The sequence below is a fragment of the Saimiri boliviensis genome, chromosome 2 (assembly GCF_048565385.1).
Source record: "Saimiri boliviensis isolate mSaiBol1 chromosome 2, mSaiBol1.pri, whole genome shotgun sequence".
NCBI lineage: Eukaryota > Metazoa > Chordata > Mammalia > Primates > Cebidae > Saimiri > Saimiri boliviensis.
Genome location: NC_133450.1, coordinates 58,586,079 through 58,614,000, shown reverse-complemented (window position 1 = coordinate 58,614,000; position 27,922 = coordinate 58,586,079). Strand labels below are relative to the sequence as shown.

General features: G+C 36.9%; 1 protein-coding gene across 14 annotated transcripts in view; it reads left to right on the top strand.

Annotated features, from left to right (window-relative positions):
- Positions 1-27,922, top strand: part of RALGAPA1 (Ral GTPase activating protein catalytic subunit alpha 1) — a 282,216-nt gene that overhangs the window by 68,194 nt on the left and 186,100 nt on the right. For all 14 annotated transcript variants that reach the window (XR_012516229.1, XM_074393365.1, XM_074393366.1 and 11 more), the window contains exons 8-12: positions 4,672-4,810; positions 6,371-6,579; positions 8,547-8,786; positions 14,873-15,070; positions 18,798-18,935. Coding sequence is in view for 13 of the 14 variants with exons in the window: in XM_074393365.1 (XP_074249466.1) it covers positions 4,672-4,810; positions 6,371-6,579; positions 8,547-8,786; positions 14,873-15,070; positions 18,798-18,935 (924 nt within the window). In the remaining variant the exon portion in view is untranslated. The remainder of the gene's footprint in view (positions 1-4,671; positions 4,811-6,370; positions 6,580-8,546; positions 8,787-14,872; positions 15,071-18,797; positions 18,936-27,922) is intronic.

Genomic DNA, 27,922 nt, shown 5'->3' with positions numbered 1-27,922 from the left:
TCCCTCTATTCATCCTTGGCTGCCACAATAAAAAAGACAGAAACCACAAGGGCTTGTTTTTGTTTCATCTCTAGTGGAAACGAGCAGCAGACTGTAATTGCTCCAGGTCTGCCACACAATAGTTGCATATGTTTACTTATTTTCTTGACAAAGGAATGACAAAGTTTTACTATTGAAAATAATGTTAATATCTCTTTCGCAGATAAAATCATTGGAGGGATGATGACACTCTTAGAAAGGGATCTAGAGAGAGACATTTTTGTATATACCTTCTTATGTGAGACAGTTGGGCCTATTTTCTAATCCTTTCATTCTTGATTAGCAGTGATGCTTCATATGAAAAGCTGATAACTGTTTGATTTAGGAATCAATATGTCAGTATGTAACAACTAAGGAGGTGGGCTGCAGGATAGCGATTGGGGAGAAATTTAATTTACACTTAAACATGTTTGTACCTTTTGAATTTCTAGGTGCATGTATTTTGCAAGATAACCTATTCACCTTTAGATATAAAGTGTGCATACCCTGATTGGCTGATGAAAATGTTGTTAGCACATTTCTTGTAACAGCTCCAAACACAAAAATTCCTTATACCTCAGAAACAAACAATATAAAGATAATTTGGATTCTAAACCAGATCACCAGAGTTTGAACCCTGATTCCACATTTTACTAATAGTGTGGCTGTCGGCAAATTACTTCATAACCACTTCAGGTTTCTATTTCCTTATTTGTGAAATAGAGATAAAAATAATACTTATACCATTGTAGTGTTTCAGGCCTAAATAGTGCAAAGTGCTCAGAACAAAATAATGCACAGCACACCATGAGTATTCTGTAGTGGGCAGATGTTATGATCATCATTATTATTAGTTTAAAAAATGCTTTTGTACTTCATATAGATTCTAAATATTGTGTTACTGATTTATTGAGCTATAATTGATACACAATAAACTGCGACATTTGAAGTTTATAGTTTGATTAATTTTGTTACATGTATACATTCGTGTAACCTTTACCACAATTAAGATAATGTATATATTTATCACCTCTAGACATTTTCTCTGATCTTTGTTTGCTTTGTTTTCTGTTTGTTTGTTTGAGACAAGGTCTTGCTCTGTCACCCAGGCTGGAGTACAGTACCCTAATTATGGCTTACTGCAGCCACAACCTCCTGGGCTCAAGTGATCCTGCCACCTCAACCTCCCAAACACCTGGGACTACAGGCTCAGACCACTGAGCCTGGTTAATTAAAACTTTTTTTTTTTTTTTTTTTTGAGAGACAAGGTCTCACTGTGTACCCAGGCTGGTCCCGAACTCCTGAGCTCAAGTGATCCTCCCACCTTGGCCTCCCAAAATGCTGTAATCATAGGTGTGAGCCACCATGCCCCTCAGATCCTTTTGTAGTTCATCCCATTGAACTCCCATACCACCATTTTAACCTTAGTTATCCATTGATCTGTTTTTTTTTTTTTTTTTTTTTGTCGTTATAGAATAGTTTGTGTTTTCTATAGTTTTTATGTAAATATAATCATAGGGTGCATACTTTATTTTGGTCTTGCTTTGTTTTGTTTGATTATTTTAAGAATTCTCTATCTTGTTGTATGTGTTAGTAGTTTGCTCCTTTTATAGCATTCCATGGTAGGGATGCGTTAGTTTATCCAGTTACTTGTTCATGGTTATTTGAGTAGTCTCTAATTTTTGGCTATTTAAAGTAAAACTTCTGTGAATATTGGTGAACAAGTCTTTATGTGGACATCTAACACTAGAATGGCTGGGTCATATAGTAGGTGTATATATTGACTGTTTCAGAAACTGCCAAGCTGTTTTCCAAATGATTGTACCTTTTTACATTCCACCAGCAACATGTAAGACTTATACAACTGCTTCACATCTTCACCAGTGGTTGGTAGAGTCAGTGTGTAATTTTAGCCATTCTAGTGAATGTGTAGTGGTATCTCATTATGGTTTTAATTTGTATTTTCCTAACAACTAATGGTATGTTGAATATCTTTTTATGTGCTTATTTTTCATCCATGTATCTTGGGTGAAGTGTCAGTTCACTTTTTTTGCCCATGTTTAAATTTGGTTGTCTTATTAAGTTTAAGTTTTTTATATGTTTTAGAAAGCAGTCATTAGCCAGTTTTATGTTTTGCAAATATTTTCTCCCAGTAGCTCATCGTTCCATTTTCATAGCAGTTTTTTGAAGAAAAGAAGCTTTTTGTTTTGATAAAGTCCACTATACCACTATTTTGTTGTTTTTTGAGATGAAATCTTGCTCTGTCCCCAGGCTGGAGTGCAGTGGCGCGATCTTGACTCACTGCAGCCTCTGCCTCCCAGGTTCAAGCAATTCTCCTGCCGCAGCCTCCCGAGCAGCTGGGACTACAGGTGCATGCCACCACACCCAGCTAAATTTTTGTATTTTTAGTAGAGACAGGATTTTACCATCTTATCCAGGATGGTCTTGATCTCCTGACCTCATGATCCACCCACCTTGGCCTCCCAAAGTGCTGGAATTATAGGCGTGAACCACCGCATCCTGCCTTACTATACCACTTTTTTAATGGATCTGACTTTTAGAATAGTTTCTAAGAAATCTTTGCCTAATCAAATGTTACAAAGATACTCTCCTATGCTATCTTCTTGAAGTTTTATAGCTTTATGTTTTACATTAAGGTTTATGGTCCATTTTGAGTTAATTCTGATGTGTGAGCAATGTTGGCCTTAATCCTTTGATTAAAACAGTGTCTGCCAGGCTTTTCCAGTATAATATCAGTATGTATTGCATTGGAAAATCAATAAGCATTTTGCGGGGAAGTACTGTGTAACTACCTAAATATCCCCTTTCTAATGGAAATTTCACATATGTCTTAGCATCCTTTGAAGGCTTTTGACTTTGTAATTATGAGGTTGACCAAATGGTAATTTAAAAAAAAAAACAGCTTTATTGAGATATGATGCACACTTCATACAGTTCACTCACTTAAAACATACAGTTCAGTGTTTTTAAAGTATATTCACAGGGTTACACAGCCATGACAATATAATTTTAGTGCTAATAGGAAACCTCATACTCATTAGGAGTCAGTCCTCTTATCCCCTAACTCTTTCATCCCCAGCCCTAGGCAAACATGAATTGATTTTCTCTCTCTATATATTTGCCTATTCTGAACATTTTATGTTAATAGTATCATACAATATGTAGTCTTTATTGAATAGCTTCTTTTACTTAGGAAATGTTTTCAAGGTGTATCCATGTTATAGCATGTATCGATACTTCATTTTTATTCCACTGAATAATATTATATTGTATACATACACAATATTTCGTTTATATCTTCATCATCCAATGAGTATTTGAGTTGTTTCTACTCTTTGGCCAACTGGTGATATTTTAATTCCATCATTACTTCTACATTCAAGAGTTGGCTACACTCTGTAGGAGAAGCTTTCTCCCCTCCCCGTTTGTTTACTTACTTACTTACTTATCTCAACATGGATTCCTGTGAATTCATGTGTTAGTATTTACTATAGTTATTAATTTTGATGCTCAGATTGTCCTAAATTTGTCTAGTGGAAGTTTCTTCAAGCAGACTCTTAGGCCTTTTGAATTGTTTCCGTCATTGTGTGAGCGCTTTCTTACTTCCTGGCACCACAAGTTATTCCAGGCTCATTTCATACCTTCCTTGCCCACTCTGGTATCTGCTTCTTCTCTAAGGAGTTGTCATTCATTTTAACAGAGAATTGTATTCACAGATACAGACACACACACACACACACACATAAATCTATATTCCTGTCTATCATATGTTGATTCATACCGATTCTCCAGATTTCAGTCTAGTACCACAGGGTTCATTCTGGTTTCTTCCTTTCCATATTTATAACTATTTGTCAATGAGAAATGTGGCTCACATTATTCCCAGTAGCTTAATGTATTTAATCAGTCCCCCTTGTGCATAATCAATCTCCCATTGCCACCATTGCCCTCCTCTGCAGACATTCTCCTTAACTTGATTGATTCTAGTACCCCATTCTGCGCTTTTGCCAACCACCTGCTTAGATGTCTTCTTCACCTTCTTAGAGTTGTCACACACTCTATTATACTGCTCTGTCTCCTTCTGTCCTCACTTCTCCCACTTCATGGACACCTTCCTTAACTATCTCAGACTGTGAGTCCCCACTGGACTACTGCCTCTGCTATACCCCGTTTGTTGATGGCCTGCATCCAGTGCTCAGGCTCTGATTATCTGCACTTGACTGCTGCCACTGCTTACACACTCTCACCCTGGCCACATATGTCATGTAATTTGTATGATTTTTGGCTGAATTATTCAGGAAGGGACAAAAGGGAAGGAACTTTAAATTTTATCATTAGTAGGGCCAACTTTAGCATAACTTTTCATAGTTTTTTGAAATATATGTATAATATATTTATCTTAATTTTTTAAAATACACATATTTCTAATATTTTTCTAATTTTTTTGAAATATGCATAATGTATGACAATAGACCAATTTAAAAGATTTGTCCTTATGCTATGTATTACGATCATTAATATTAACAGTTCAGTGTATTGTAACCTTTTATAAGCTTGTTTTGTAATTGCTAATACTTGCATTTAAGAGATTCTGTCTTCTGGAATGATTCTAATTATATAATTTATTTTTAGGTAAAAAGTTTAGAATGGAAGAACAAAGAAAACCAAGAAAGGGGATTTTCGTTTTTGTTTTCACATTTTAAGAAATATTACTTGCCTTATATTTTTCCAAACATCTGTAAGGAGAACAGTTTATATCATCCTATACTTGGTAGGTAATGTTCAGAATTTTCTGAAAGATCACATATAGGAGTAAAATAATCTCTCACTGTAAAATTGGCATTTGTCACTGCAGGAAACTGATCACATTTAATATTTGTATTGGTTGGTACAGATATGATACCTAGATTCATACTGAAAGTGAATTTGTATTAACGGGAAACTTTCAATGAGAATGAGAATTTTTTTTTTTTTTTTTTAAGAGATAGAGCCTCACTCTGTCACCCATGTTGGAGTGCAATGACATGATTATAGCTCACTTCGGCCTTAGCTGAGGCAGTCTTCCCATCTTAGCCTCCCCAGTAGCTAGGACAACAGTCATGCACCACCACATCTGGCAAATTATTTTTTTTTGTAGAGTTGGGGTCTTGTTGTGTTGTCCAGGCTGGTCATGAACTCCTGGCTTTGAGTGATCCTCCCACCTTGGCATCCCAAAGTGCTGGGATTGTAAGCATAAGCCACCACACCCAGCCAGCAATGAACAGATATTTTAAAAACTTATTCTCTGGATTTTATCCGTTAGAAAAGTTAGCCCACCAGAAATATTTGTGATGAATTCTTGTTTGATATGATCCTTAGACTATATTATAAATTTTCTTTTTAGGTTCCCCCCATATGGGGGTTCAATCAAGTATTAGTCTTATTCAGATCCTATATTAATAATTACATAGTCATGTTTTGTCCAGTATTTATTTTAGGTTGTTGCAAAAGTAATTGCAGTTTTTGCAATTACTTTTTTTTTTTTTTTTTTTTTTTTTTTTTGAGATGGAGTTTCGCTCTTGTTGCCCAGGCTGGAGTGCAATGGCGCGATCTCGGCTCACCGCAACCTCCGCCTCCTGGGTTCAGGCAATTCTCCTGCCTCAGCCTCCTAAGTAGCTGGGATTACAGGCACACGCCACCATGCCCAGCTAATTTTTTTAGTATTTTTAGTAGAGACGGGGTTTCACCATGTTGACCAGGATGGTCTCGATCTCTTGACCTCGTGATCCACCCGCCTCGGCCTCCCAAAGTGCTGGGATTACAGGCTTGAGCCACCGCGCCCGGCTGCAATTACTTTTAATAATTATTGTGCCAGTATATCTCTTGGAGCCTTGAGCCTAGAGCCTTTTGTACATATCCTGGGTTAGAAGTATATCTCTGCCATATATAGACGGTATTGGTACTCCGTAGGTAAATTGTCTCTTTCCCAGAAAGTTGTTCCTAATACCAAGTTTAGGCGACTAACAGGCTCAGGTAAAACCTCATATTTTGTATGACTTCAAAATGTGTGCTTCAGTGTTAGGTTAATTGAAGTAAGCTCTTATTTATTTCAAATGGTTCTGGAAGCTTCTTTGTACTTAGGTAGGTTCATTGAACTCTTTGATATTTTGTAAAAAGACATGTTTCCATAGTTCTATGCAAACATCTAATAAATTTTGAAATGTCGTTTTTGTGCTAAAACTACTTCTAAAACAAAAGTAGCATAACAGTATTTTCTGAAATATTTAAAAATGTTTTTCTAAACATAATTTCTTTCTTATTTTGGTTTTTATTTTCCTTTTATTTTGCACAGACATCCCACAAATGAGACCAAAGCCACATTATGTCATGATAAAGAAAGATGCTGAAACCAATGAAGCAATCTATTGTACAAAGGAGCCTTTCATTAAAGCTCGTGTTATTGTCATTCGTTGGCTGGTTTCTTTCTGGCTGGAGCCAAAACCACATACAGGACCTCATATTCCTGGGATGGAAGGTGAAGTCTTGCCAAAGAATATTCAGGTAATGCACAAATGGGGCAGGCTTATTAAAGTTAGAAATGGCTTTTGAGATTTACTCCACTGATTTCAATTGCCTTAGGTGGAGCGTACACTCAAAACAAGTAATTTATTTGTATAAATATATTTTATAAATACAAATTTTAATAATTATAGAATTAAGAAGTTTCTTAATAAATGAAACTTGGGAGGTATAGACGATAATTTCATTAGTATATCAGTCTCAGCTTCTAATTTATTTCTATATTTTATTTTAATTATATAGTACTAAAAATATTCTGAATTGTAAAGATAAATCTTACAAGTGAAAAGAACAGTAATCAAATGATAAGACCTTCATAGCCCTTTTAATTTGGGGGCATTCGGAAAATGCAGATTTAAAGTCCTATTTACACCCCCTTCCCTCTCTTTCAACAAAGATACCAAGTCTAGAAATGTGATATACAATACACACCAATACAGTGGAAGAACTAATATTTCAAACTATTGTTTTAGATTTAACAATTTACCTATTTTTCATACTTCTTTTTTTTCTCTCTTTTCCCTCATTGCACATTTTTCTATACATGTCTGTATTACAGTATTTTCACTATTTTTATTCTCCTTTCCTCAAATTTTTGTAGTTTTTAAAATCTTAAACTATGTGTGTTTTTTCTATAACACCTTAAATCTTTTTTAAGTAGGATAAAAGGTATCAAGTGTATTTAATTCATCAGAATTCAGAAAATTTGACTTTTTTTTTTTTTTTTTTTTTTTTGAGACAGAGTTTCGCTCTTGTTACCCAGGCTGGAGTGCAATGGCGCGATCTCGGCTCACCGCAACCTCCGCCTCCTGGGTTCAGGCAATTCTCCTGCCTCAGCCTCCTGAGTAGCTGGGATTACAGGCACACGCCACCATGCCCAGCTACTTTTTTGTATTTTTAGTAGAGACGGGGTTTCACCATGTTGACCAGGATGGTCTCGATCTCTCGACCTCGTGATCCACCCGCCTCGGCCTCCCAAAGTGCTGGGATTACAGGCTTGAGCCACCGCGCCCGGCCAGTTTTTAATTTATCTATAGCAAACTATATGGTGTGTTTTCCCCAAAAACTTCGCTCTAAGTTCTGTATGAAGAACTATTAAATACGAAAACTCTCAAGCAGAGCTTTCTGCTTTCTGATCCTAGAACATAAGGGATGAAAATCATAAACGTTTTGTTGGGAAACGTATATTTGAGATCATTTATTTAAGCTGTCTTACCTGATGGATGACAAAACCAATGCCTAAAATTGAATGACTTAACAAAGTAATTTATCATACCACAAAATAGTGCAACTTTTAACATATAGTAATTTGCTTATCGCCACCTTAAGACTTAATTTTTTCCTGTCTGTCTGGTTAGGCTTGATTTTCAGCCTTGGTGAAAATTCCATTATTAGAATTAGAGAATTTTCCAAGTTTTCTAATTTCTTTTTGTTTCATTTCTGCCTGTCATAAATTTTGTTCCTTTTCTTTGTTTTTTGTTTTGCTTGTTTAAGAAGCTTTTACTTGTGTAAATTTTTGTCCACAGTAAAATAGAGGTGATTTTAAACATTAAGGTTTTATTAGTCTGATGTTAAATTATTTACTTACTCTCAAAGGTCTGAGCTGTCTCTGACTGCATTATTCATCCATACAGCTTTAATTAGTAACTTGTTTGAACTGCAAACTAACTGAGAAACATATATAACTATAAGTGGGTAGATGATTAATTACCACACATTTTGGAGTATCTTTGTCACTTAGATGTTGAGTTACTTGCATTGCCACTTAATTATTTAGAATGGCTTTTAAATGAAACTCTATGCTCGAAGTTTAAGCAGTAGTATAAATTACTTGGGAAATGCTTTGGATTTTGTCAATGTTACCTATTAAACGACAAAATACACAGTTAATGATTATGATATTGTTTCTCTCTCTCTCTTTCTCTCTTTCTCTCTCTCTTTTATTTTAGAGAGCAGCTGCTAGTTTAGTATCCAGAGAAGAAAGCAAAAATGATAATGCTGATAAAGCAGACAGAACTACAGAACCAGAACAGTCTCACTCCAATACAAGCACTCTCACAGAGCGAGAACCTAGTTCGTCTAGCCTCTGTAGTATTGATGAAGAACATCTCACAGACATTGAAATAGTTCGCAGAGTTTTTTCTTCTAAAAGAAGTAACGTAAACTTTGTGACAGAGATATTTCGTCAGGTAACATACCTCTCTATTTTTAAAATATAAGGAAGGCTTTTATCTTTAATACTAAATGTACTGATTTTTAGCTGGGAACAGTGGTGTGTACTTTTAGTTTTAGTTATGCAGAAGGCTGAGGTGGGAGGATCATTTGAGCCCAGGAGTTTGAGGCCATTTTGGACAACATGGAGAGACCGAATCTCTTAAAAAAAAAAAGAGAGAGAGAGAAAGAAAGAGATTACTGATTATTAGTTATTTAAAATTTATTCTTCATGTAGATTTCTTTATACTTAGTTTATAAAATTTACATCTAATCCTTTAGTATTTTCTATTCTTTATACATTTTAGTTTGTGATACTTTTAGCTTACTGTTTTTTCCTTTATACTCTCTTTGTTACCAGAATAATTTCTTAAATTACTAATTATAGATTGAAACTCTTCTATCATTTGATTAACAAACTATAGTAAAATTATTTCATCTTTCGCTCTATCATCAGTAAATGGTTATGAAGGGAGGTTTTTATTGCTTTTATCCTCAAGGCTTAATTTTGTCCTCTAAGGCATTCTGAAGTCAAAGTTGATTTAAGACAGATATTTCTTGAACTCCTGACCTCAGGTGATCCTCCCGCCTCCATCTCCCAAAGTGCTGGGATTACAGGCTTGAGCCACCAAACCGGGCTCCTTAAGACAAATATTTCTTAGGGAAAATATAGAAAGAAAGGGAAAGAACAAAAACTATTTCACATGAAGATAGCTAGAAATCCCTAAGTGCACATTCTCAAATACGTAGAAGTTTTGTGGAAAAAAAACCTTATGAAAACTACCATTTACTCTTAGTGGCAAAGGTACTTTTATAAGTAAACAACATTGAGTTTTGCAGCTGAGAGGGATCATGCAGGTGTCTCAGCAAGTAGGTGAGTGGTAGATCTGCAACTAAAATGCCCACATCTGGGTCCCTATGTCAGTGCTCTTTATTCAGTGCCATACTTCGTTCACATGCCAGGGAGCTCTCTTGGCAAAGCAAATAGTCTTGATCTCCCACACGTATTTATTGATGTGTAAAACAAAGCATGAGACAGTATTAGCCTTGTCAGCCTTAGTTAAAGAAAGAAACTTGTTTTAATTTTTTGTCCGGCGTTGGCAGTGGTTCCAGCTGGATTTAAGTTTTGTGTTAACAGAATATGTAACAATCGGGAAAGAAAAGATACTTGGCAAATAATGTTGGAATACTTGTGGGAAATGTTACATGTTACTTCACTTTTCAGGCTTATAGAACTATTCAGGCTTTCTAGTTCTTGGGTCAGTTTAAATAAGTTTATTTTTCTAGGCATTTGTTTATTGTGTTTGTTTTCAAATTTGTTGACAAAGCTCATCACATCCTCTTATAATCCTTTTAACCTCTGAATTATTTATATTCAGGTCCTCCTTTTCATTCCTATCAGTACAGTATTTAATTGCCCTGGTAATTTTTAAAATTTTTTTGTAGAGCAGTGTCTTGCTGTGTTGTCCAAGCTGGTCTTGAATTCCTGGCCTCAGGCTTTGGCCTCCTGCTTTGGCCTCCCAAAGTGCTGGAATTACAGACATGAGCCCTATCCCTTGTTTGTTTGTTTCTCCCTCTCTCTTTTTTTTTTTTTTGATGATGATTCTTGCCAAAGATTTGTCAGTTTTATTAGTCTTTTCTTTCTGTCTTTTTCTGTCTTTTCCCCCAGCCACCATTTCTTCTCCTGTAGTGGTTATCATATAAGTTTTAACATGCATACTTCACTTTTCAGTTTCTAAAGTTTTTTCTTTTAACCACTTCCTAATCAATACAAGGACCTTAGAGCCCTACTAGTCTAATTTCCCCCGCCCCCCCCAACATATATATTATTATCAAGTAATTTAATTCTGTTTTTTGTGTTGATGTATATTTGTTATGTATTTGCCACTTTATTTTATCATGAGTTCTTCCATTTCAGATCTTCTATTTAGAACCACTTTCCTCTGCTTGAAGTTCATCATTTAGAAATTATTTTATTCAGGGGGATCTGGTTAAAAAAAAAATTATTTTAGTGGATATATGTTGGTATCAAACACTTTTAATTTTATGAGGTTTTCCTAACTTTATTGAGGTATACCCAACAAATAAAAATTGTATATATTTAAGGTGTACAATGTGATAGGTTTTAAAAAATCTAATGATTTATTTTTATTTATTTTTTCACACATTACTCAGTAGGGTCACTCAGAGCAATGTGATATTTTGATATAAGTATACATTGTGCATGATCACTATAATCAATCTGATTAACATAGTAATGGCCTTAGACAGGTAAAATTTCATTTGCTTGTATGTGATAAGAATACTTAAGATAAAATCTTTTAGAAAATTTCAAGGGTAAATTACAGGGCTATTAACTATAGTCAACATGCTAGATATCCAAAATCTGTTCATCCCACATAACTGAACCTTTGTACATTTTGATCATCTCACATTTTGCCTACTGCTCAGCCCTTAGTCACCACCATTCTACTCTCTGCTTTTATAAGCTTGATTCTTTTAGATGGCACATTTAAGTGAGATAATAAAATAAGTTGTCTTTCCATATCTAGCTTATTTCACTTAGCATAATGTCCTCTGGGTTAGTCCATGTTGTTGCAAATGTTGGGATTTTCCTTTTTTTGTTATTTTGAAACAGGACCTCACTCTGTCTCCCAGGCTGGAGTGCAGTAGTGTGATCACAGCTCACTGTAATCTCAAACTCCTGGCTCAAGTGATTCTTACGCCTCAGCCTCCCAAGTACCTGGGACTACAGGTGTACACCAACATGCCTAGCTAATTTTTAAAAATTATTTTGTAGAGAGGACTTCTTACTATGTTGTCCAAGCTGGTCACCAGGTCCTTGCCTCAAGCGATCCTTTCTCGTCGGCCTCCCAGGGTGCTGAGATTGAAAGCATGAGCCACTGTGCTTGGCCCTAGGATTTTCTGCTTTATAAAGGCTGAATAATAGTGTGTGTGTGTGTGTGTGTGTTTGTATTTACATGTAATTTCTGGCTCTCTACTCTGCTCAGCTGGTTTATATGTCTGTTTTTTATGCGGGTACCATACTGTTTTGATTACTGTTTTGTAATGTATTTTGAAATCAGGAAGTGTGGGTGCCTCCTGCTTTGTTCTCCTTGCTGAAGATTATTTCAGGTCTTTTGTTGCTTCTTCATAGAGGAATTAACTGCTAATTTATGAACTTGAATATTCTGGTTTCTTCAACAGTTATTTCTCATTGTAAATTTATAAATTATCACTCTGGTTTTATACATCAGTTTTTAGCTATGGCTAATATCAGTTTTTCCTCACAATTCACATTTAGCATGCTCACAAAATCATATTTTAGAATCTGCAAGGACATAGGTCTCTGGTGTGTAGTCAATTTAGACCACTAGGTTGTAGTTTGACAATTTGTATAATATTTTAGCTCTGGAGGATATTAATTTTTTGAGATTATTAAACTTTATTTTTCAGTGTCTTTGACAGCAAAATTGAGTGAGAAGTATATACTAATTTTTTAAAACAGGAATTTTTCAGTATCTTAAAACAGAATTTCTTTGAGATCTCTTTTTTTTTTATTTTGGTGAGACTTAGTCTCACTCTGTCACCAGGCTGGAGTGCAGTGGCGCAATCTCGGCTCTCTGCAACCTCCACCTCCCCAGTTCAAGCAATTCCTCTGCCTCAGCCACCCAAGTAGCTGGGACTACAGGTGTGCGCCACCATGCCCAGCTAATTTTTAATATTTTAGTAGAGATGGGGTTTTGCCATGTTGGCCAGGATGGTCTTGATCTCCTGACCTCGTGATCCAACTGCCTCGGCCTCCCAAAGTGCTGGGATTACAGGCGTGAGCCTCCGCGCCTGGCCTGAATCTTTTTTTTTTTTTTGAGACGGAGTTTCGCTCTTGTTACTCAGGCTGTATTGTAATGGCGCGATCTCGGCTCACCGCAACCTCCGCCTCCTGGGTTCAGGCAATTCTCCTGCCTCAGCCTCCCGAGTAGCTGGGATTACAGGCACGCGCCACCATGCCCGGCTAATTTTTTGTATTTTTAGTAGAGATGGGGTTTCACTATGTTGACCAGGATGGTCTCGATCTCTTGACCTCGTGATCCACCCGCCTCAGCCTCCCAAAGTGCTGGGATTACAGGCGTGAGCCACTGCACCCGGCCCGGCCTGAATCTTTTTAAGGAAGGCTGAGCTCTTGCTACAACTGTAAAATAAATATTCTAATAGCAGGCAGTGATGATCAAAATCTTGCCATTTGGCCATTAAAGCTGCTAGCATATGAGAGTGATAATTTAGGAATGAGTTGGTTAAATTAAAGAAAATAGTACATAAAGTAGTTTACTAAGGAATTAATAGCAAATAAACGAAAGGATTAGCAAACAACAGTAAATATTCTGTTGATCCTGCACATTAACTTTTCATCATTATCTTGGGAGCTGACTTTTTTGCTAGTTTCATTCAGATAAAATAAGTTCATGTGACCACTTGATTATTATTTAATATACCTACTAATAACTCTAGAATAGAAAGTGGCAGGTTTTTGGTAAAGGTTTTGTGATTTTTGAGGTTGATATTAATAGGTAGTATCATAAAAGGAAAAGGAAAAGCAATTTAATTCTATTTGCACCTAAAAGTAAAGTAAAAATAGTAACCCATAAACACAAACATGCACAGGGAAAGGACTTTGAGTGATGAGATCAAGAGTATTTTTGCTGTTTTACTTTTGCAAGTCTGGATTGTGTCAGTATTTTTTCTATGAAAATGTGTATTCGTGTTGAGGAAAATACCTATTTTTTTAAGATTTCAGAAAAAGAATTACTATGAGATCTTTCTTTTAAATTTTGCCTTATTGTTAGACTATAGAACTTGATTATATGTAAAATGAAGTATGCAAGTCTTAACTTTTTTCTTTGTATGCTTAGAAAAGGTGAGGTATCTTATTACATACGATTTTTATTAAGTTTTGGAGGCAAATTTAACTTCTGTTTTATAATCAAAATCTGTTTTAATAGTAATAGTTCTTAAAAAGACAATGATAACTGGGTGTGGTGGTGTGTACCTATAGTCCAGGCTACTGAGGAGAGTCAGGAGAACTGCTTGAGGCCAGGAGTTCCAGTCTAGCCTGGGCAGCATAGCGAGACCCTGTCCCTAAAATAATAAAAAATGTAAAAACCAAAATAATGTAAGTTACAAGAAAGCGTAACTTATTATGAAAAGTTGTATTTACATTGACCTTTGTAAGAGCTCAACTATTTTAGGAAGCAAGGAATATATCATCATTCTGAGTAATACAATTTCAACTAATCTTTATTTCTTCCACTTTAAGTCATTGCTTATCAACCACAAACATTCCTATATCAGTGCGCAAATAATTTGGAGACAACAGGCTTTTTATGACAATGAATTGATTAACTTTTAAAAGTTGTTTATATCTCACATTTTATAAGATAGAAATATATGTATGGCAAGTCTTTATGAAACATTGTTTAACTATAATGTTGATGACAAAAATAAAAATTCCCATTTGTATGTTCTCCCCATGTCTGTGTGGGTTTTCTTGAGGTACCATAGTTTCCTCCCACATCCCAAAGCTATGCACATTAGGTAAATCAGTGTGTCTAAATGGTCTCAGTCTGGGTGAGTGTTGGGGTGTATGTATGTTGCTGTATCCTGCAATGAAATCGCATCCCGTCCAGGGCTGGGTTCCTGTCTTGCCCCTGAGCTGCTGGAATAGACTGGCTACCAGTAATCCTGAATTAGAACATTAGGGTAATTAGTTGTCTGTCTTATTTTTATTAATCTTTCTTAAATGAGCACATAGCTCACATTTTATTTCAGTGTTTAGTATTGTGTTTTGGTCTCTAGAAATTTGGTGATTTTTTTTTTTTTTTACCAGAAATATCCCATAGGAACTTAACTCTTGTTTATATCAATTAGCTTATGGCAAAATGAGTTGTGTTATAGTCATTGTTTTGCTTAAAGTTGCAGTTTCCAAGAATCTATGATGTGATGTGAAAAACATTACTGCATTAGTGGTTGGTAGCAAAGGAAAAGGTATTATTATCTCTGTTTTCCCTAGGCATTTTTATTACCAATTTGTGAAGCAGCAGCTATGAGAAAAGTGGTAAAAGTGTATCAAGAATGGATCCAACAAGAGGAAAAACCTTTGTTCATGCAAGAGCCTGAAGAAATTGTGATCACTTCTTCAGACCTCCCTTGCATTGAAAACGTCATAGACCATGATATTTCAATGGAAGAAGGAGAAAAAAGAGAAGAGGTAAAGTTACAAGATTTATATATTTTAGTATTAGTCTAAGAGATTAAGAGTTTTGCAGAAACATAATAATGGGTTAACAAAAATATACTGACTGAATGACTGAATGGGAAGATGAAGATATCTTTCAGTCTATTTTGCAACAATTTAGGTAAGCAACAGTAGTTATCTCAGTACCTTGTAGCAAAGCCCTATGATGCCATAATTTTTAAAAATTAATATTGAGGTCATATACCCATTCTTTAAGCCATTTTCTAGATACAAATTAGATACTGTTATTAAGGTATAATATTTCAAAATGTGGTACTACATCAAAATGGATTTTAAAATGCATACTTTGGGGGATTATTACCAAACCATAATGCCTCCTTCCCTGGCAGGAGTGACTATTTAGGAATGGCTACCTAGGACAAGCCACAATATTTGTGTTCCCTCCTTGGAATCTTTTGCACTGGAGCTGATTTCAGAATGCGAAACTTCTTGACTTGGTAAAATAAGTGCTTTTGTGATAAGAGACTAACGTTTACTTATGGCGGGGAAAAGATGAAAAAAGACAGAATAGTAGAGGTGGCATTTAGGTCCCTGGTTCCATTTATTCCTTTGATTGGTCAACCTTTGTCACAGGTCAGGCTCTCCAAGAAACGGATGCTGAGATGGAGTTAGGAGTACAGAGAATTTATTGAAAGTGATTTATCTGTTTTGTCTGATTTGCCTTTCACCATAAAGTTGTCTGAGATTGATAATATAGTTTGTTAAATCTAGATAGGAATGATTGAGTAATGTTTATTCACTTTAGTAGTTAATCTAACCTCATCAGTGGTGATTAGTCAGGATACTAATGTATGAATGAATAGGCCAATTCTGTAGGGTTTTGGTGAGTCTGAGAGAGAGAGAGATTGAGAGTGAGAGAGCGCGCGAGCGAGCACGTGCATGCATGTGTGTGTGTGTTTGTGTGTGTGTACACACATACATAGAGCATCCTCCCACTTCTAAGAAAGGGAAAAATGTAACTGAGAAATATAATTTAAGTAAATAAAATTAACCATATAAATTATGAAATAATATCTACAGTTCTAATTCTTATGCACCAATGAAAAATAACACATTTATTGATATTTTTATGCTGGAAAATAAACCTATCCATTTAAAAATAATTTGCTTTCCCCAACTTTTTTAGTCATGCTGTGCCATATGTAATGAGCCTACCCCATATAATTTACTTTTCTTAAATAAGAATGATGGATAATAGAAACTATGTACATACATAATTGAAAAACAAACAATGGAGGGAGGGAGGGAGGGAGGGAGGGAGAGGAAGGGTAGATTGGTGATGTTAGGTGTGTTGGGTAGGTTTGTTCTATTGGTTACTCAAGTACTGTAACCAGCACTGCCATTAGAGATGTGATTTTTTCGAAGTGCCAGCAACTCTTGCAAATGTTGTGGACCAAAACCAAAAGGTATAATCATTTATTGATTTACATTTCTGATAAATTCAATGTATATAGGACTCATTTAACATTTTTGTAGTTACAGTTATAAAATTGAATTATGTTATAAATTAAGATAATTGTAAATGGGTTTTTAATTTTATTGATTAAAAAAAAACCTTTATTTTTTTGAGACAAGATTTTTCTCTGTCACCCTGGCTAGAATGCAGTGGCGTGATTTCAGCTCACTATAACCTCCACCTCCTGGGCTCAAGCCATCATTCAGCCTCAGCCACCAGAGTAGCTGGGAGTACAGGCACTCGCCACCACGCCCAGTTAATGTTTCATTATGTTTCCCAGCTGGTCTTGACTCTTGAGCTCAAGTGACCTGCTCACCTCAGCCTCCCAAATTGCTGGGGCAGGCGAGAGCCACAGTGCTTGACCTAAATGGGCTTTTTAAATTCTCATAGTATCTGTAAGACATTTGAAAGACATGCAGAATACAAGGCAATTTCTTTGTGTGTGTGTGGAGGACTGTCATGTGCTGTGTAGGATGCTTAGCATTCTCTGTCCTATTTCATTAAATTGCAGTGGTATCTTTTATTCTTGTGACAAGGAAACACTCTCACAAATTTCAAAATACCATACAAAGCTTTCAGTTGCCCGTGTTGAGAACTAGTGTTGGAGGTGGAAACATAAGCAGAGGTTATTTCTACCTTCACGTAACTTCTGGTTTAGCCAGAAGACAAACATACAAAATAAGTATTATAAGACAGTGTTACTACTATGATCCTAGAGCATGAAAGAATACCTAACCCTGCTTGGGGAAATCAGGGAATGCTTCATGGAAGAGGTAGTATAATATAAAAGAGCAGATAGACAAATGGGAAAGGTGGCACACAGTGTAAATAGCATCTACAAATGTATGAGGAACCTTGAAAATAGTTTTATTTGACTGCAGCATAGAGTAGATAGGAGAGAACAGCAGGAAATATGAAATAGACAGGACTAGATTTTGTTCAGTAACTTGTATGCTATGTTAGTAAACTTTAATTACATTCTAGAAACTGGAAAGCCTTTGAAGGGTTTTGAACAAGAGAGTAACATGAATAGTTACATACTTCAGAAAGTCATACCAGGCCCAGAATGAAGGATAGATTGTATGTCAGTCTGTAAGCAAGAAGACCAGTTAGGAAGGATTAGCAAAGTTTGAAAGTGAGATGATAAGTACCTGATCTAGGACAGTGGTAGCTGCAGTGGAAATATAAGGGAGAGGACAGATATATTGGTGTCTTTGAGGAATGGGGAGGTGTCGTAAGTTTCTTTTGCAACTAGAGTAGTTGCCATTCACACATGGATGGGAATTTTAAACAGCACAAGTGTGGTGGTGGCTAAGGCAGCTGGAGGGATTGGATTGGCAGGAATGGGGGGATGTGATTAATAAACTTATTTTTAAATATCTTGAGTTTGAGATGCTTGTGGGTCATTCAGGAAGAACTCTTCAGAAGACACTTGATTGTAGGGATACGGAGCTTAAGAGAAAGACTTAGAGGATGGCATGTTGTATTGGCTACTCAGGACAGGGTTCCAGTACTGTTTCTGGTAATGGCAGAGCTGTTCGTATTGGACTACCTCTTGCATATTATAAACTCTATATAAAATATTTTTTTAAAACTTAACTATTTGAAGATATTGGTGAGTGACAAAAAGCAGGAAGAAACTGGAGGGACACTTTAAAAAGAGAACTACAGAGCGGCATTTCTGTTTGTGCTTTTTAACTGAGGGAACTCCCTTCTTTGTAGGACTTGTTACAGCTAAAATGCAAGCAGGAAGCTGTAGTCTTAGTGATTTGAAGTTTCAGTATTCTTTGAATAATGAGAATTTTAGTACTGCTAAATAGGATAAATATAAGCCATTTTCTTTATCATTTATTTGGATTCTGCATTTAATTTAAAACAGAATTCATCTTTTACAAAGCCTTAGGTAGTATAAACCCATTCTTGAATGTGTGAGAGTATGAAAGGGAGGTTTATACATTAGGCATATAGAAGAATACTCTGAAATGATATAATCTCTGCCTGCTCATTATGGCTGTTTTTTTTTAACTTTATATTTTTGTAATTGAGAATTCTCTTTTAAAGTGAATATATATTGTTTTTGGAATTGAGTAAAACATAATCTATTTTGAGAGAAAGAAACCTGTTTAGGAGTGGGACCTAATAATTTGATTTACCTTTACAACTTAATGACTTGTTACAGCATTCTTATTAATGAAATATTAAAAACTTGATATTTTGCTTCAGGAAAATGGGACCAATACTGCTGATCATGTTCGAAATTCCAGTTGGGCAAAAAATGGCTCCTTCCAAGGTGCTCTTCATAAAGCCTCTGATGAAGCCACAGAACAAAACATACAAGCTGGTACCCAGGCAGTTTTGCAGGTGGATAATTTTGTGGTTTTTTTTTACAAATAAAATGATCATTAAATATTTCAAATATTTAAGTTCAGTATTTCAGTATATAGTATACTTTTCACAATATAATAAATTGACCACTTTTGTCATTTTTCCATATATTTTTATTTTTTCTTAGTTGTAATCACTTTATATATCGATAAATGTTACATATTCTAGAGAATTTTAAATTTTATATAAACTTTGTCATGGCATACTGTCATTTGCAACTGATTTTTTTTCACTAGCCATTCTGTTTATGAGATTTGTTGTTACTGTACAGCCATAATTCATTTTAACTACTTTGTGGTATTGTACTTTATTTCAAATTTTACTTACTCTGTCAATGGCCTTTGTTTCCAGTTTTTCACTATTCCAGATAGTTCTACAGTGAACTTTTTTTTGTTTGAAGCAGAGTTTTGCCTTTGCTGTCCAGGCTGGAGTGCAATGGTGCGATCTCGGCTCACTGCAACCCCTGCCTCTCAAGTTCGAGCGATTCTCTTGCCTTGGCTTCTCAAGAATGTGGGATTACAGGGACCCGCCACCACACCCAGCTAATTTTTTTATATTTTATTTTTAGTAGAGACAGGGTTTCACTATGTTGGCCAGGTGGATCTCAAACTCTTGGCCTCATGTGATCCACCCACCTTGGCCTCCCAAAGTGCAGGTGTGAACCATCAAACTCAGCTGTAGACATTCTTATACCTGTATTTTTATACACATCTGAGAAAATTTCCCTAGCGTATACACCAAAAGTGGAATTACTGAGATGTAGGATTTGTACATTAATAACTTTACTATTATTGCCCAATTGTTCTCCAGGTTGTCAGAATAATTTACATTCCCTCTAGTAGTGTTTGGAAGTTCTCATTTCCTTATATTCTCCCCTGTTACTTGTATTGTCAGATTTTAATTTTTTGCTGGTCCTTTGTATGTGAAATGTCTCATTTTTTAAAAAAAGTTTGTATTTTTCCATTTTAATTTGCTTTTCCTTCATCATCATGCTTTGAGCATCTTTTCTTACATATGAATTCATATGCTTTTCTATTATTCTATTGGGTGTTGATCTTTCTCTTAGTGGTTTGTAGGAGTTCATTATATTCATTCACTTTTTTTTTTTTTTTTTTTTTTTGAGATGTAGTCTTCACTCTGTCACCCAGGCTAGAGTTCAGTGGCACAATCTCAGCTCACTGCAACCTCCGCCTCCCAGGTTCAAGCAATTCTTCTGCCTCAGCCTCCAAAGTAGCTAGGATTACAGGCACATGACACCATGTCTGGCTAATTTTTGTATTTTTAGTTGATATGGGGTTTCACCACGTTGGCCACGCTGGTCTTGAACTCCTGACCTCAGGTGATCCACCTGCCTCAGCCTCCCAAAGTGCTAGGATTATAGGTGTGAGCCAGTGCGCCTGGCCAATCATTCACTTTTTAAATCAAATTGTCCTTCTCAAGGCCACATGTGACCTCTTCATTGTTAAATCAGAAGTACATTTTTCAGTGCTAATCCTTGATATATCAGAACTATTGTTAAAGCAGATTTACATTTTTCAGTGCTAATCCTGCTTAATTTATCAGAAATGTTTACGGAGTAGATCATTTCCTTTCCATTGAAATGCTGCTTCTCCTGACCTCCAGAATACCATTTCCTCCTGTTTCTTCTCACTTCATTGTCCACTTCTCAAATCAGATTCTTTTCACAGATTTTTCTATAAAGCCCTGACCTCTTCATGTTGAAAATCCCAGGAATCAGTTCTTGAATCTCTTATTCTCTTGTCTCATCCATTCCCGTGGCTTTAATCATCTATATGCTACAGCTTCAGATTTTTATCTGTAGTCTAGGACCTCTCATCTGAACTCTGAATCCTTACCTAAAATATTCAAATACCAAGTTGTCGTTTTCACTTGGATATCTAATAAGTATCTCAAATTTGAATGTTCTTTCTGCATTCTTTCTTGTATCATTTATTGGCAACTCTGTTTTTCAGTTTACCTTAACATCTGTCTAATTTGATGACAGATCTTGTCAGCTCTCCCTTCAAAATATGTACGGAATCAGACTACTGCTCAGCACTCACACTACCTCTTGTGTCAAAGTCTCTATAATCTTTCATCTGTAGTATTGTAGTAACTTTCTAATGAGTCTCCCCGCTTCTTCTCTGCCCACTATCACTCTGGTCTGGCCAGAAGGATTCTGTAAAATGTAAACCAGGTTATGTCATCTGCTCAGAACCCTCCAGAGGCTTTCCATTATCACTACGCAGCAATATGAAAGTCTTTATAATTGTCCATAAGGCTTTACGTTGCTCCTCAGAATGTGGTCCATAGAATAGGGCTGACCCACAGCATAACTGGAAAACAGAGTAAAAGTTTAGATAGGAAATGTTTGGTATCTCTTGATTCTGTTAAAACATTTACATTTGAATTTTGTTGCACTCTTTTTCCATTTCCTTTTTTCTCTTCATTTTCTTCCCCAGTTGATAGTCTTTATCTTTATTTTTTATTCTTCCATAGGTTATTGGGGTGCCACTGGTATTTGGTTACATGAGTAAGTTCTTTAGCAGTGATTTGTGAGATTTTGCTGCACCCATCACCTGAGCCGTATACACTGCACCCAATTTGTAGTCTTTTATCCCTTGTCCTCCTCTAGCCATTCCCCCAAGTCCCCAAAGTCCATTGTATCATTCTTATGCCTTTGCATCCTTATAGCTTAGCTCCTACATATCAGTGAGAACATACAATGTTTGGTTTTCCATTTCTGAGTTGCTTCATGTAAAATAATAGTCTCCAGTCTCATCCAGGTTGCTGCAAATGCCATTAATTTATTTCTTTTTATGACTAAATAGTATTCCGTTGTGTATATATACCACAGTTTCTTTATCCACTCGTTGATTGATGGGCATTTGGGTTGGTTCCACAATTTTGCAGTTGCGAGTTGTGCTGCTGTAAACGTGTGTGCAAGTTATCTTTTTCATATAATGACTTACTTTCCTCTGGTTAGATACCCAGTAGTGGGATTGCTAGATCAAATGGTAGTTCTACTTTTAGTTCTCCAAGGATTTTCCACACTGTTTTCCATAGTGGCTGTAGTAGTTTACATTTCCACCAGCAGTGTAGAAGTGTTCCCTGATCACTACATCCATGCCAACATCTATTGTTTTTCAATTTTTTTTATTATGGCCATTCTTACAGGAGTAAGGTGGTATTGCATTGTGGTTTTGATTTGCATTTCCCTGATCATTAATTATGTTGAGCATTGTTTTCATATGATCGTTTGCCATTTGTATATCTTATTTTGAGAATTATCTATTCATGTCCTTAGTCCACAGTTTGATGGGATTGTTCGTTTTTTTCTTACTGATTTGTTTGAGTTCATTGTAGATTCTGGATATTAGTCCTTTGTCAGATGTATAGATTGTGAAGATTTTCTCCCGTTCTGTGGGTTGTCTGTTTACTCTGCTGTTACTTTTGCTGTGTAAAAGCTCTCTAGTATAATTAAGTCCCAGCTATTTATCTTTTTTTAAATTGCATTTGCTTTTGGGTTCTTGGTTATGAAATCCTTGCCTAAGCCAATGCCTAGAAGGGTTGTTCCAATCTTCTAGAATTTTTATAGTTTCAGGTCTTAGATTTAAGTCTTTTCCTTTTGTGTGTGTCATCTGTTATTTATTTCAGTAGTGTTTTGTAGCTTTCCTTGTAGAGGTCTTTCGCCTCTTTGATTGGGTATGTTTCTAAGTATTTTATTTTATTTTTTGCAGTTATAATAAAAGAGGTTGAGTTCTTGATTTGATTCTGTGCTTGGTTGCTCTTGGTGTGTCTCCCGTTTCGTTTCTTAATGAGCTTATTTGGATTTTCTCTCTTCTTTTCTTGATTAATCTTTCTAATGGTCTGTCCATTTTATTTATCTTTTCAAAGAATCAGCTCTTTGTTTCATTTATCTTTTGTATTTTTTGTTTATTTAATTTAGTTCTGCTCTGATCTTGGTTATTTCCTTTCTTCTGTTGGGTTTGGGTTTGGTTTGTTCTTGTTTCTCTAGTTCCGTGTGAGGTGTGACTTTAGAATGTCAGATTGTGCTCTTTAAAGTCTTTTTAATGTAGGTGTTTAGGGCTATGACCTTTCCTCTCAGCACTGCCTTTGCTGTATCCCAGAGGTTTTGATAGGTTATGTCAGACGTCCCCAGACTTTTTACACAGGGGGCCAGTTCACTGTCCCTCAGACCGTTGGAGGGCCACCACATACTGTGCTCCTCTCACTGACCACTAATGAAAGAGGTGCCCCTTCCTGAAGTGCAGCGGGGGGCCGGATAAATGGCTTCAGAGGGCCGCATGCGGCCTGCGGGCCTTAGTTTGGGGACGCCTGGGTTATGTCATTATTGTTGTTCAGTTCTATTATATTATTGTCTTGCTATCTTATTTCTTAGTTCAATTAGTAATTTTTTTTTTTTTTTTTTTTTTTTTGAGAAAGTTTTGCTCTTGTTGCCCAGGCTGGAGTGCAATGATATGATCTCGGCTCACTGCAACCTCTGCCTCCTGGGTTCAAGCAATTCTCCTGCCTCAGCCTCTTGAGTAGCTGGGATTACAGGCATGAGCCACCATGCTCGATTAATTTTGTATTTTTAGTAGAGACAGGGTTTCACCATGTTGGTCAAGCTGGTCTCAAACTCCTGACTTCAGGTGATCCGCCTGCCTCAGCCTGCCAAAGTGCTGGGATTACAGGCCTGAGCCACTGCACCTGGCCAGTAATTGTTTTATGAATTTGGGAGCTCCAGCATTAGGTGCATATGTGTTTAGGATTGTTATATTTTCCTGTTGGACAAGGCCTTTTACCATTATATAATGTCTCTCTTTGTCTCTTTTAACTGCTGTCGCTTTGAAGTTTGTTTTGTCTGATAAAAGAATAACTCCCCATCCTTGCTTTTGGTGTCCATTTGCATGAAATGCCTTTTTCCACTCCTTGACTTTAAGTTTATGTGAGTCATTATGTTTTTAATGAGTCTCCTGAAGGCAGCAGATAGTTGGTTGTTGAGTTCTTATGCATTCTTCAGTTCTTTATCTTTTAAGTGGAGCTTTTAGGCCACTTACATTCAATGTTAGTATTGAGATGTGAGGTATCATTCCATTCATTGTGCTATTTGTTGCCTGTGTACCTTGGTTTTTTTGTTATTTGTTTTTGCTTTTTAAATTGTATTTTTGTTTTATAGGTCCTGTGTGATTGATGCTTTAAAAAGGTTCTGTTTTGATATGTTTCCAGGATTGTTTCAAGATTTAGAGCTCCTTTTAGCAGTTCTTTTAGTGCTGACTTGCTACTGGCGAATTCTCTCTACATTTGTTTATCTGAAAAAGACTATCTTTCCTTCATATATATGCTTAGTTTTGCTGGATACAAAATTCTTAGCTGATAATTATTTTGTTTGAGGAGGCTGGGGATAGGGCTCCAGTCCCTTCTAGCTTACAGACTTTCTGTTGAGAAATCTGCTGTTAATCTGATAGGTTTTCCTTTGTAGGTTCCTAGTGCTTTTGTCTCATAGCTCTTAAGAGTCTTTCTTTCATCTTAAGATAACCTGATGACAATGTGCCCAGGCGATGATCTTTTTGTGATCAATTTCACAGGTGTTCTTTGTGCTTCTTATATTTGGATGTCTTTGTCTCTAGCAAGGCCAGGGAAGTTTTCCTTGATTATTCCCCAAAATATGTTGTCCAAGCTTTTAGATTTCTCTTCTTCCTAAGGAACACCAATTGTTCTTAGATTTGGTCTTTTAACATAATCCCAGATTTCTTGGAGGCTTTGTTTATATTTTCTTACTCTTTTTTTCTTTGTCTTTGTTGTATTGGGTTAATTTGAAGATTTGTCTTCAAACTCTGAATTTCTTTCTTCTATGTGTTCAAATTCTACTGCTGAGACTTCCAGAGCATTTCGCATTTCAATAAGTGTGGTCAGTGTTTCCTCAATTTTTGATCGTTTTTTTCTTTAAGCTATTTATTTCATTGAATATTTCTCCCTTTACTTCTTGTATCGTTTTTTTGGATTTCCTTGCATTGGGCTTTGCCTTTCTCTGGTGTGTCCCTGATTAGCTTAATAAGTAACCTCCTGAATTCTTTTTCAGGTAAATCAGGGATTTCTTTCTGGTTTGGATCCATTGCTCGTGAGCTAGTGTGATTCTTGGGGGTGTTAAAGAGCCTTGTTTTGTCATATTACCAGAATTGGTTTTCTGGTTCTTTCTCATTTGGGTAGGCTCTGTCAGAGGGAAAGTCTAGGACTGAAGGCTGTTGTTCAGATTCTTTAGTCCCATGGGGTGTTCTTTTGATGTAGTACTTTCTTCCTTTTCCTATGGATGTGGCTTCCTGTGAGCCGAACCTCAGTGATTGTTGTCTGTCTTCTGGATTTAGGCACCCAGCAAGTCTGTCCAGCTCCAGGGTAGTACTGGAGTTTGTCTGCACAGAATCCTATGATTTGAACTGTCTGTGGGGGCCTCTCAGCTGTGGATACCAGCAACTATTCTAGTGGAGGTTGCAGTGGGTGAAATGGACTCTGTGAGGGTTCTTAGCTTTGGTGGCTTAATACTGTTTTGTGTTGGTTGGCCTCTTGCCAGGAGGTGGCCCTTTCCAAAGAACATCAGCTGTGGTAGTATGGAAAGGAACTGGCGGTGTGTGGGATCCTACAACTTCCAAGAATGTATGCCCTTTGTGTTCGGTTACCAGGGTAGGTAGTGAAGGCCCATCAGCTGTGGGGAGGGCTAGGTGTATCTGAGCTCAGACTCTCCTTTGGTGGGTCTTGCTGCAGCTGCTGTGAGGGATGGGGGTGAGGTTCCCAATTCAATGGAATTGTGTACCTGCAAGGATTATGGCTGCCTCTGCTGAGATACGCAGGTTGTCAAAGAAGTTGGAGAAATCCAGCAGTCACAGACCTTACCTAGCACCCAAGCAATCTGAAGGGCTGGTCTGTCTCCCACTGTGCCTACCCTAACAGCACTGAGTCTGTTTCCAGGCAGTGTGCAAGCAGGGCTTGAGAACTTGTCCCTGGCTACCAGCCTCCCAGTTGTGAAAGAAAAAGGCTTTGGTTTCTTCACCCACCTGTGGAGTCTGCACACTGGATTCACACCTTCCCTTGAGTTCTGGCCAGGAGGTTTCCTGCCTGGTTCAAATTGTTACAAAGTTCGGCTCTAGACTTCCTGCTCCCTGTGGCACTTTCCACATGCCTCTGGCTGCCCTCCCGAAGCATCCCTGTGGTGCCAGGCAGGAATGGCCTGCCTGGGGACTCAACAAGCTTCCAGGGCCTTTCCCACTGCTGCTGCTTTTCCCCTCGGGTGTCTAAATTGACTCTGCTCCAGGAAAGGTCAGAAACTTCTCCCACAAATTAGACCTTCAGTTTCCCCAGTGAGTGTGTGTTCGGGAGAGGAGGATCTCCCTTTCCCACTTCTGTAGTTTGGGCAATCACAGTATTTGGGGTGTCTCCTAGGTCCTGCAGGAGCAGTCCTCTTCCTTCAGAGGGTCTGTGGGTCTTTTGGGGATTCCTGGTTTGTTCTTGTAGTTAGTTGTTCTGGAGGAAAATTCACGGTGTGAGCCTCCACACACTGCTCTGTCCATCCACGTCGGAGCTGCAATTTAATTCTGCCTCCTGTCAGCCACGACGATCTCTCTCCTTATCTCTATTCATTTTTTATTATATTTTAAAATGGGGTGGATATGCAAAAGATTGGGGCTTGGTGGGGGGGACCTGTTCTTTTACTACAGGTAGTGTGTGAGAAGCTCTGCGCGACATACTCAGGCTGTTTTTCAGCATTATCTCCTACTGTTCTTCCCCTGGTTTACTTCACTCTGTACTCCTTGCAGTTCCTCAAGCATGCTAGGCAGGTTCTCACCTCAGGTCTTTTGAACGTGATTTTCTTTTTTTTCTGAAATACTATTCTCCCAGACAGGGACATAGCTCCATTTGTCTTTGGAAAAGTCCTTTTCAGTTTGTTGATATTTATTCTCTACCACCCACATTTCCTTTTGTGCTTACTGGGCCCCTGAGATCAGTGAGATGAAAGTGAGCACCCTTGTCTTATTCTTGGCTTTTTGTGGTATTTCTCAAGTTCTGTTACTATGTATACATTTTTTATGCTTTTTGATACATGTTCTTTTTTATATTAATGAATGTTTGCTTTTTTCTTAGTTTGCTAAAAATTGTTTTTAATCAAGAGGGGTGAATACTTTTTCTGCATACATAGTGATTGATGATCATACTTTTTCCGTTTTAGTCTTTTGATGGGATATAGTAATAGATTTTTCTGATGGAATCTTTTATCACCAAAACAGATATACAAACATAAAAATAAGTAAGAAAAAGAAGATAAAATGTTTTGAACAGTTCATTTAGAAAATTCTTCCTGGTTTAGATATAATCTTTTATCTTAAACTATGTGTATTTATTCTTTTTTTTTTTTTTTTCAATTTATTATAGCTTCTCAGTTTAGAAATACTGTTTTTTAGGCCAGGTACAGTGGCTCACCCCTGCAATCTCAGCAGTTTGGGAAGCTGAGGTGGGCGGATCACTTAAGGTCAGGAGTTTGAGACCAACTTGGCCAATATAGCAAAACCCCACCTCTAGTAAAAATACAGAAATTAGCCTGGCACAGTGGCACACATGCCTGTAATACCAGCTGCTTGGGAGACTGAGGCAGGAGAATCGCATGAACCCAGGAGACAGAGGCTGCAGTGAGCCAAGGTCCTACCACTGCACTCGAGCCTGGGTGACTAAGCAAGACTCTGTCTTAAAAAAAAAGAAAAAAGAAAAAAGAAATACTCTTTTTGCACTTGGTTTATTTTCTTTAGGTACCTACTGTTTATATTTGTCTAGGTAAACATAAAAATGGAAAGGTTTAATGAGTTTACGTTTCAGTTATTAAGCTCATGGTAGAATTAACCCACAGTGGGATCAGCATCTGTTTCTCTTTGAATATGAAATTTGCCATTGAAATTCCTTTGTGAATAGCTAATGAT